This window comes from Ipomoea triloba, chromosome 2 (assembly GCF_003576645.1).
Source record: "Ipomoea triloba cultivar NCNSP0323 chromosome 2, ASM357664v1".
NCBI classification, from domain to species: Eukaryota; Viridiplantae; Streptophyta; class Magnoliopsida; order Solanales; family Convolvulaceae; genus Ipomoea; species Ipomoea triloba.
Genome location: NC_044917.1, coordinates 15,951,656 through 15,962,778, shown reverse-complemented (window position 1 = coordinate 15,962,778; position 11,123 = coordinate 15,951,656). Strand labels below are relative to the sequence as shown.

Below are 11,123 nucleotides of genomic sequence, written 5' to 3'. Positions count from 1 at the left end.
TACATGAGATAAGCTTTCCAGCTGCTATGTATAATAGACATTTCGGTCACTAACTAGCTAAAGGTCTTTCGACTTGAAGGAGGCGGACTTTTCAGCCTACCTTAAGTTTTAGACTTTTTAGCCTTTACAATAACTCGGACTTTTCAGCTCTTATATAGCTCAGACTTTTCAGCCATTACTGATAGAATTTCTTGAGGTGGTACGAGTTCCAGATCCTATCTACTCGTCGACCACTCATTGTTTCCAATCGGTATGTTCCTAGTTGAACCACTACAACTATGCGATAAGGTCCTTCCTATTTCTTCGCGAACTTTTTACCTTCATTGGGCTGACTAGCAGTCCGATTTCTAAGTACTAAGTCCCCTTCAAGGAAATACCGAGGCTTAGCACGCTTGTGCTGATGTCTTTTTACCGACCTCTAATACTCGGCCATCCTGCGCCGAGCTACCTCTCTTCTCTCTTCAAGGAAGTTCTTTTCTATCATCAAAATTTCTTCATTCGCTTCATCGGTGTACCGCATAACATGATTACTAGGTCCGAGCACTTTAATTGTTACCTTAGCCTCAACCCCATATGTCAAGGAAAAGGGGGTTTCTCCAGTCGCATTTCTTGGACTCGTGCGGTAAGCCCATAACACTCGTTCTAGCTCATTCACCCAACTTCCTTTAAGGTCACTTAGCTTCTTCTGTATACCATCCACAATAGTTCGATTCACATTCTCTACTTGTCCGTTATCCTGGGGATAGGCTACGGATACCTTAGTGTGCCGGATCCCGAACTGCTCACAGAACTCGACAAAGGGACGACAATCAAATTGTTGACTGTTATCGCTTATCAAATGCTCGAGTATACCAAACCGGCAAATTATATTCTTCCAAAGGAATTTCTAGCGATGGTGACCGGCGTATAGAAGGAAACCGGTCTTGTTTCTTTCTGGGCGAAGGCTTGACACATAGGGCACCTTGCCACCTTTCAAATGTAGTCTCTGACCACGGTCGGCCAATAGTATCCTTGCAATACCAACTTTCGTGCTAGAGTATGAGCTCCTTGATGAGCCGAGCAAATCTTTGAGTGTGCTTCTTCCATTACTTTTTCATCATCAGTCGGGAATAGGCATAGCAGCAGGGGTCCCCTAAAGGACCTTTTGTACAACTTACCATCCTGCATGACGTAGGACGGTGCCATTCTTTTGATTCTGGCTGCTTCTATCAGGCTATCCGGCAGCTCGACTTTTTCTTTGTACATGATGAGGTCGGCCAGCACTTAAGCTTTTGGAGTAACTTCCTCTCCACTACTACCTTCTCCTCGATTTCGCCCCGGTCGACCTATCACGTTCACCTTTTCCGTGACCTCATGTCGAGCCTCTATGCTTGGTCGTTCCACTGTCTCTTTCCGACATATGCCTATTAAGTATTCCGAACTACAGGTCGGTAGGCCGGGTCTATCACCAATCGGTGAGTGAATATAGATCGGTCTACCCCCGACATATCATTCGATCCCCACGTGAAGATTTTCTTGTACTTCCTCAATACTTGCACGACTGACCTTTTGACCGCATTGGGAAGGTCCTTTCTGATCCTGGCCCGTCTTTCAGGGTGGATTGGATCAATCTCTACCTCTTCTAACTCTACTGCCGGCTCGGGTCGTTCCAAAGTGTGTTCCCTCATGTCCTCTATTTTGGTGATGGTATGGATCCGTAGGTCCGACCTCCCCATCTTGCAGCAAGATTGCAAGTAACAGCCACGAGCTATCCTCTGATCGCTCTGTACCACTCCAGCCCCGTAGGGGTCCGAAATTTCATGCATAAATGCTTCAGAGATATCAAAGCTCCCAAATCTTCCAACCCAGCCTTCAATGATGGCGTTATAAGAACACTCCAGTTGAACAACCACAAACTCCATCTCCACGGTTGTAACGTTAGGGTAGGTACCTAACTCGACCAGTAGCTTGAGAATGTCTCGGTCCAACCTCAACTTCTTGAAAGTGTCTAAATAGAGGACATTAACGCTGCTACCCGTGTCTTCCAATACTCGTCTCACAACGGTACCGACTATGTCTATAGCTATGACTAAGGCGTCCCGATGAGGTCCTGCTCCTAAGGGCAAGTTGTCATCTGTGAAGGTGATTGGCTCTCGGCATTCCTTCTTCACATTGGCTTCTCTTCCATAAATAGCTCCGATGTACAACTGTCGAGCCCAAGCCTTCCTTGATCCAGCCGAGTCGCCTCCCTCGGGACCCCGTATGATCATGTTGATGATGTTCTTCCCCTTCCAGTTTGCTTCCTCATTCCCTTTAGTAGACTGTTTTCCCTTATCACGATTACCCTCCCCAAATTGGCTTGGATTTCCGCGCTGCCAGGGCACGCCTTACCGCCATTGGTTCAGAGTGCTCCTTTGGATGATGGCCTCCATTGGTTGGGGGCGCATTAGTCAATCGTACCTCGGATTGAGATTATTGGGCTTGAACCTCCTGGACCGCGACCGACTGTTGGCGAAATAGTAGGACACCCGATCTTTCAGGGTTCCAACTAGTTTCCTGACGGCCTAACCGACTCTTATCAAATCTTTCAGCTCGTGTTTCCTCTAGACGAGGCTTCTTGGGTCTGGACAACCCTCCCTCCTGAATCCTTTTCTGCCTAATCGCATCCTCGGCATCAGCATGCCGATTGGTTCTTTGGATGGCTTGAGCATACGAGCTCGACCACTCAGTATGGAGGTTGGTATACAGCTTCTCGAACCTCAAATTCTGCATGAACAAGATTAACATCGTCTTGTTATCTAGATCGTCCACTGTATGAACCTCTTTCTGCCACCTCACCAGGAATGACCTAAGTGATTCATTAGGGTCCTGCTTAACCCCGGACAGGTACATGAAATTCTTCTTCGGACGCAAATAGGCGGCATAATTGGTCAAGAAGAGCTCGGCCAATTGCGTGAAATAGCTCACAGAATGCTCAGGCAACCTCATACACCACCTTTGCGCTGAACCAGTTAAAGTCGTTAGGAAGGCTTTGCACATCAACGGATCTTCAGCTTCGTGAATCTGCATCCGAGCTTGGAAGCTAAGCAGATGCTCCCGAGGATCCCCGGTTCCATCGTACGTCAAATTCTTAGGTAATTTAAACTTTGTTGGGGTTTGGAAAGCCATGATATCTCGAGAGAATGGACACGCCCGTAGGAAAGACTGAGCGTCACCATGATTTCCATTCACCTGGTTTTGTAAATCTCGAACCTGCCGAGCTAACGCGACAATGTTCTCCGGCCTTCGACCCCGACCAACAGGTGATTCCCCGCTGCTCTCGTGAATTGAGTGTTCCTCAATTTGCCTTTGAACCTCATCATACCGTCGTTCCCGCCTATTTCTAGGCTCATTAGGAGTGACCTCCTTCGGATTTTCATCACCTGGCACATCCTGGTTCGCCAATCTATCGAAAACAGATTGACGCAGTCCCCTTGACCCTAACGGAGATCGGCGTGAAGCGGCCGAACTTTCTTGCACTATTGGTCGGACAGAGCTTGCTTGCTGAACCGCCGGATGTTTGCTAACCGTAGATGTTTGCTAACCGAGTGAGCGCTCCTAGAATCCCCAACTGCTTGGGTTGATCAAGTGCGATTGGTGGAGGAGGCGAAGGTGCCTCCCCAACTTGGACCCCATTAGCAGGAGGGTTTTCCACTCGCACTTGCTCGCTTTGAGCACGAGAGTTTTGCCGATTGAGGTGCTCTCGCAGGTCGCCAGCACGGGTTGGGATAGCCGCTCTCACAGGTCCCTTCCCTGAGAAACAGTTTGCCAGAAGTACCATTCACTTGCACCTGAAGTTGCGTCCTTCCTTGTCCCTGACCTTGACGACTCCTAGTAGTCACCATTGCTACGTACTTTCAACTTTATCAGTCAGCTAGAGACCACACAAGTACACAACCTTTTGATCGGTCCCCACGGACGGCGCCAATGTTGATTTTATCTCCCACGGAATGGTCGAACGGCAGGCCAACACCACTGGAAATCGACTAGCACAATCGGAAAACTAGAGTGACTTCTCAGCCCTCTTTGTATTATAAGTTGCCTTTGAATACAATGAATAGCTTATGCCCCTCTCGAGGCTTAGAACCCCTATTTATACAAGCTAAAAGTGTTTCTCTTTTAGGAAACTTCTAAACTACTTTAGGAACTCTTTCCTCATTACATTTAATCACTTTCCTAATCTATCTCGACATTCCTTCCATATCTTCACTTTCTACCGCCAGACCCATTTTAGGAAACCTCTTTAACCGCCTTACTTGCACCGCCTTCTCTGCCTCGGCATTCCCCAAGGTCAGTCTGGGCCGATTCATTCTCTCAACACTCTTCGACTCGTCATTTCCTCCATGGTAATTAATTGGTTCAATAGCAATGTTGAATCACTCTGAGTTTAAGATTTTCAGTTGCCTTGTCACCTTTTCAAAGATCACCGACCAATCATCGATTGACCTATACCGTACTATCATACCTTCCTCTGAGTTCTCTTCCCCTCTTCATCGGTTGTTCCTCCCATCTACTTTGAGCTTCTGATACTAAGCCTTAGTCCATCCCCATCACTGTCCTACCAAACATGGACAATTTATCTTGCATTCATATACTTTGGATTACCTATTTAAATAAACAAATTCAACATTCAATTACCTAGGTAGGAATTTCCCCTATATGATCTTGCATTAATATACTTTGAAATACTTATTTAAATATAAATATTAATAATTTACACATTCGCGTAATGTGCGTGCAAAACTAGTGTGTGTGTGTGTGTGTGTGTGTGTGTGTGTGTGTGTGTGTGTGTGTATAAAAGTCTATTCAGGTGAGGACTAATGTATTATAGAGGATTTTGAGATCAATCCTAGCCATTGATTTCTAAAAATTAATGGTATAGATTTAGGTAATATTTAGATTAATTTTTTAGTTAATTAAGGGGAAATATGATATTTTACATTAATTAGTATTATGGAAGGCTTTTGATTAATTAATATAGAATCACTATTGAATTATAATTAAGGTTAAAAAATCAGTACTACATTCCATACAGACGAAATGAAAAACAAACCAAAGACTCGCGTATAAAAGGTTATGATGAACACCGTTGTGTGCCTATTTACTGAGTATTGTGTGCCTATAACGTATGAGTTGTGTGTCTAACGTGAAAAATAATAGAAGTAGGTTAATGAAAATTTTTAAAGACAATTGTTTTTTAAGGTTATGAACACCGGGGTGTGCCTACGTCGTATTCAAATGCTTTGTTTTTTATTAATTTTTTTGGGAAGAATTTTTTCCATCAGCTTCATGTAGATACTTGAATTACCTGTGACGTATGAGTTGTGTGCATAGTGTGAATAATAATAGAAGTATGTAATGACAAATTTAAGGAATAATATTTTTTTAAAAGTGTTAGATTGATTACTAAATGCTTTTGTTTTATTAATTTTTGTTTTGAAGAATTTTGTACATATATTGTACTTATATTCCGTACACGTAAGGAATATTATAATGTATGCCATTTACTGATATAATGTATGCCTCAATAATTAAATCGTGTGCCCAGACGGACAGGAAGAAAATATTGAGGCACACAATACTTAGTAAATAGGCACACGCCGGTGTTCATAACCATTTAAAAAAAAACATTTATATTTAAAACTTTTCATTAACCTACTTCTATTATTTTTCACGTTAGGCACACAACTCATACATTATAGGCACACAATACTCAGTAAATAGGCACACATCAGTGTTCATAACCTTTTCTACGCGAGTCTTTGGTTTAATTTTTTGTTTCGTCCGTATGGAATGCAGTACTAATTTTCTAACCTTAATTATAATTCAATAGTGATTCTATATTAGTTAATCAAAAGCCTTCCATAATACTAATTAATGTAAAATATCATCTTTGCCCTTAATTACTAATTGCATGCGCCATTACCATATTAATCATCTTCTAATCTAGGCCGGTTATTTTTTTGATTTGATGGCTAGGATTAGTCCTCATAATCCTCTATAGTATATAGTCCTCATGTGAATAAGGGCCTAGAGGATTGCGTTCAAATGAGAACGGTGCGCCGAGGAAAGAACTAAGAACGCAACGTCTATGTGTCCAGATCTAATGGATGAGAAACACTGATTTTTTAAAATACGTGGTGGCATTTTCGTAAATAATTGAACATCGAAGTGCAAGTAGCAATTTCATACAGTGCACCAAGTGCAAGTAAAATGTATTACAGGTGCAAGTAAAATGCACACTGAGAATCAATACTAGGTGCACCTAACGTTATAACTAGTTGCACCTAATGGTATAATTAGTTGCACCTAGGTGCACAAATGTTAACAATGTAAATTACTTGCACTTGTAAGTGATTTTACTTGCACTTTTTAGTTGTAAATGTGCACCAACTACTTGCACTTATAACATATTTACTTGCACCAAAGTTCGAGTTATTTACGAAAATGCCACCGCATCGTTTTTTTTTTTAAAATTACATATGATTCGTTGATTTGGATACGTGGACGGCTGTGGATCGTTTTCTCTCCTAGGCAATCGTTCTCATTAGAGCGCGCCCCTATATATATACACACACACTGGGGATTATGCTGTATAGTATTTTAGGGTGAACAATTAGTATAAACATGAAATTTTAAATTTTTTAGTTGTTGAATCTGTAAATAATAGGGAAATTTTGTTTGTATTAACTATCGTGGGTACAGATTTATTTATGCGTTAGAAAACTAACTTAAATAAAGCTCCTTTTTTTTTGGGTTATATTACGAGGTGTCCTAAATACTCTCTAACTATAGGAGGTAATGAGGCATAAACTCGTATCACACTCAGACTACTCTCTATTTGCATTTGCACCGAGTCGGTCCAATTAAGGGGCAACATACGGGTCATATTGATTTTTTCATAGAAGAGAGAATTTTGAACACATGACCTCTAAACCAATAAAATAAAATAAAATAGATGTGCAATCTATAAGTTTGAGACACTATCTATTATATCTAGTTTGTTTAGATTTATATTTTTCCTTAAGATTTCCTAATTTATCCTTAACTATATGATTGTTTGTTAAATTTTCCATTAAATGTTCTCTTTTCCGTTAATATTTCGTTAACTTTTAACTTACCCATAGAAGAGAGAATATCTTAAAGTATATTATTCAAAACTAAGTATTCCACTCTATTACTCTTATTAAATTAAATAAATTAGTAGTTACAAAAAAAAATACATATGTATTTCTTTATATTTTAATGAAAGGAAGGGGGAAACCCGGAAAGAGTATCATGACTAGCTATGGCTATACATAAAACGCCAAGCTGGATATCCAGCCCTATCATTCTCAATCAAAGAAATTATTTCGTCTGGGGGATCGCTCTTGATGTGCATCCCTTTGGGGAAGTTCTTGAAAGTTCTTGCTAGTTGGTCCGCTACTGTGTTTGACTCCCGGGGCACTACCCACATATGTATTTCTTTAATTTATAATTTGATGTTTACAATGCCTTTATTAAAAATATATATTTATTATCAAAAAATTTATAAAGAGATATAATTTCATTAGTTATATTGTCTATATTTTATACAATGCAAAGATTTCTTACCTTCAAATTTATTAATTAATTATATTCACTACATTGTTCATTGTTTTCTTGTTACACTCTCTTGTAATTAAATATCAAATTATATTACAAAATAATGTTATATATTTATTTACTAAGTATTATGTTAATAAAATGAAAAAAGAATTAAATAAAAAAACAGTTTGAAGCCAATTATATTAACTACTTAGGGGGAATTTGTTGACAAAGAAATATATTCAAATAACCCAATAAATTGATTTAAAACTCATTATTAAAAATCTCAATGTAGGACAATAGAGCATTGTGTCATACTTGATGCATTGAAAAGATGTTGAGACTACAATATTGCTGAAATCAATATTTCAAATTCAAAAAGCAACATTTATTAATCTTATATGTAAAATACTTATTGTGCATTCTTTAAATATATTAGAACTAATATAAATTTACAATTCATTTCGTTTTCTACAATCAAACCTATTTGGATTAAAGACAAAATCAGCATCGATCTTCACAACAAAAATAATTGGTATATAGGATGTAATCGATGTTTAAAAATGTTTATGCACAAAGTGACAAACTATTTAACTGCATGCATTATGATGAAAAGACAGCAGTGGGTGCTCCAAAATTAGTATCAAATCAACAAAAAAATTTTACAAAAGCGCACACACACACAAACACATGTACACACAAAATCAAGTACTACACTCATTCATACTAATTCCAAAAATATATATGAACTTCAAAATAAACATGTGCAAAATGAATGCAGAAACTTTTGATGAAACTGGACATACTGCAGCATCAGTATTCGGATTACCTGCAAAGTTATTATTGTTACTATCAAATAAACAAGTTATAAAACTAGAACAAAATGTACTACTCATTGACCTTCTACGAATATAATAAATATTTATATTTTGTTCAATACTTTCACATGAGAATGTACGACACACATCTCGCAACACATGAAACATGTAATGGAAAACTATCACTGTCAAATATCAGTAGGCGATTTCAAGATCAAGAGTTTATAGTACAACTAAGATCTCAGTCATATATACAAACACAATGAGACAAATCCACAACTTCCTACATCATAATCTTATTGCATGATGATGCCCTCTATACTATTACAATAACTCAATTGCACATGACATATTACCAAATACAAAAAAAAAAAAACAAGTACTGAAGATAAAGACAATGATAATGTTACCCGAAAGAGAATTAAAAAAGCTTAGAGAAATTCAAACGAAAAAGTAGTATTTATTTATAGTATCATTTTTAGACTAAGTATTTAGATTAGCGTTTTTACAAAATTGCAAACATTTATTTTAGTGACAATTATAATCAATCTCTCATATATTAGCTTGCATCCATAAATTTTGAATTACCGATTTGAATAAACAAATTCAACATTCAATTACATATGCATGAACATTTCTTATAGTCTTGCATTGGATATACTTTGAAATACTTATTTAATAATAAACATTGTGCATTATTTCATTCGTGCAATGCGCGTGAAAAACTAGTCTATTAATAATAGTCAATAAAGCTAGATTTTTAAAAAAAATTAAAAATATTTTATTTGTTTAAATGGTTCTTATTATTTAAAATTTAATATTTTTAATTATTTTTTGTATTTGACCCTCAATTATACCATTTACTTTTTGCTAAATATCTAATATTCCGTCAGTTTATACTTTTCTTGATGGAATCGTCCAGTGAATAGCTGAAAGCGGAATCCAGTAGGTAACAAGCTACGCCGCTCCCTGCATTCCATCGTCGAATCAACAACGTGGTTCCCTTCTTTACTGCTCTGTTCCGCCTCTGCCGACGACCCAATAATGCTGGCGCGAGCCGTCCTCACGGCGTCTCCAGACAGTACTTACAGTAAGGTTCTCTCTGTGTATATATTGGTGTGTGTGTGCTCGATTCTGACGTCTGTTTGTTTATAGCTTGGTTGTATTCAATTCAAGAGGCTTTGTGAACTCTAAAAAGATGGAAATCCGGCAGAATTGATTGCTAGGGTTTACCCTCCTCCTCTGGCCTTCTTCTACTGGCAAATTCTTTCCCCCATTTGAAGCTTAATTTATGATAGTGCGCACACGTGTAGTGTTGTGTATGTATTCATTTTGTCTGTATGTGTATATATGAATGTATTGCGCACTTGGTTGTATCCATACGTGTGCATGGGTCATCTTAGATTGTTAGAATTAAAATATTTTTTGCTGGTTTATAGTCTGAACTGCAGCTTTGTTTGAGGTTCACTGTATTTGTGATGCTTATGGAGAAGTGTTGGTTTGATTGTACTTAATGCCTCTTTGAAAATAGCTTATGATGCCTTAATGAAACAGAGATTGGGCTAGGATTGACCGGATTTGGAGTATTTTTCTCATTCTTGGGAATCATTTTCTTCTTTGATAAGATTAATTGCCATGGGAAATGTATGTGGCCACACTATATTTATTTTTCAAGCTTTTATTTCCATATGCTGCTTCCTTGTTCATGTGGTTGACCTGATATTGTTTTACTCAATCAGATCCTATTCTTCTCAGGGGTGGCCTTAATCATTGGTCTTAAATCATTGATAAGTGTCAAAAGTGTAGTATTTGGGAGGTAAAATTGGTCCTTAGTCATGAGTATTTTGGTTTATATTGAGGGGAAAAGATGACAAATGGGCACATATATCATATGTTGTTGCATGGTCAAGAAGGGGATGCACATTGTGATGTTTTATAGGGATCAAGGGCCAAGATGAATGAAAGGAAGAAAAGCTCAAGATTGCACTCAAGAAAAGTCCACCACACAATCCACGAGCATGGATTAGCTCGTGGATGGAGGACAATATGCACCCTGAAGGACAGCCCGTAAGTGGCATTGTCCATGACCCAACCCACGATCGACGACGGGGTTATTTAATCTAGGCATGGGAAGTTTAAGTAGTAGTTCTTTTGGCTGACAAAGGGGGATGTTCTTATCTTATTCTTAGCTTTGTTCATAATTTGAGAGCTGTAGAGAGAGAAAGGAGAGCATTCTAGAGAGAAGGTGTAGCAATTGTAGATTTCTTGAGCAATTGAAGACTCTACTTTGGATTTGGATTCAATTTCGGTATTCTTTCATTAATTGCATTTTAATTTCAGCTTGATTTTACATTCAATTGCTTTTATTTTTGATTGGAAATTGAAGTAGGGTTTGTTGAAGCCAGATGATGTGTGGCTAATTAGATAGAGATTGGATTGGATTTCCCTAAGTTCTTGCATTCTAATTCCTCAATTGATCAAAAAGAGTTGAATTCATGCCCTATGAACCTCTATGTTGCATGCATTCTCCATCATGATCCTAATGTGTTGTATGCCTCAATAGATTAGGACTCTTAGGTTGCTAACTTGACAAGAGATTGTGAGTTTGCAATAGCCTAACTTGTGTGCAATTAATGCCCTATGATCCGAAAGGACTAGGTCCGGAAGAAGTGGTAGACAAAGTGTTTGTGAAAATACCCTAGCCGATTGAGGATTTAGGAG

The 11,123-nt window shown here is 38.4% G+C and overlaps 1 protein-coding gene and 1 long non-coding RNA gene across 2 annotated transcripts; one reads left to right on the top strand and one right to left on the bottom strand.

Moving 5' to 3' along the window:
* Positions 1-1,406: 1,406 nt before the first annotated feature.
* On the bottom strand, positions 1,407-3,799 carry LOC116010822. The gene is made up of 3 exons (XM_031250326.1): positions 3,564-3,799; positions 2,467-3,424; positions 1,407-2,351 (listed from the first exon to the last, which is right to left on the bottom strand). The coding sequence occupies exons 1-3, from the start codon at positions 3,797-3,799 to the stop codon at positions 1,407-1,409; spliced, it is 2,139 nt and encodes a 712-aa protein (XP_031106186.1).
* Positions 3,800-9,352: 5,553 nt separating this feature from the next.
* LOC116005816 lies at positions 9,353-9,970 on the top strand. Its single transcript, XR_004095011.1, has 2 exons — positions 9,353-9,492; positions 9,558-9,970. It is a non-coding gene; the product is annotated as an uncharacterized LOC116005816 (long non-coding RNA).
* The last annotated feature ends 1,153 nt before the right edge of the window (positions 9,971-11,123 follow it).

Excerpts from the sequence above, each read along its gene's own strand:
- LOC116010822 (XM_031250326.1), bottom strand. The coding sequence starts at position 3,799 with ATGGTACTTCTGGCAAACTGTTTCTCAGGGAAGGGACCTGTGAGAGCG. Across the intron at positions 3,425-3,563 it reads ATTCTAGGAGCGCTCACTCG|ATTGGCGAACCAGGATGTGC; the intron begins GTTAGCAAACAT and ends TGTTTTCGATAG. Across the intron at positions 2,352-2,466 it reads AGTCGGTCGCGGTCCAGGAG|CGCGGAAATCCAAGCCAATT; the intron begins GTTCAAGCCCAA and ends GTGCCCTGGCAG.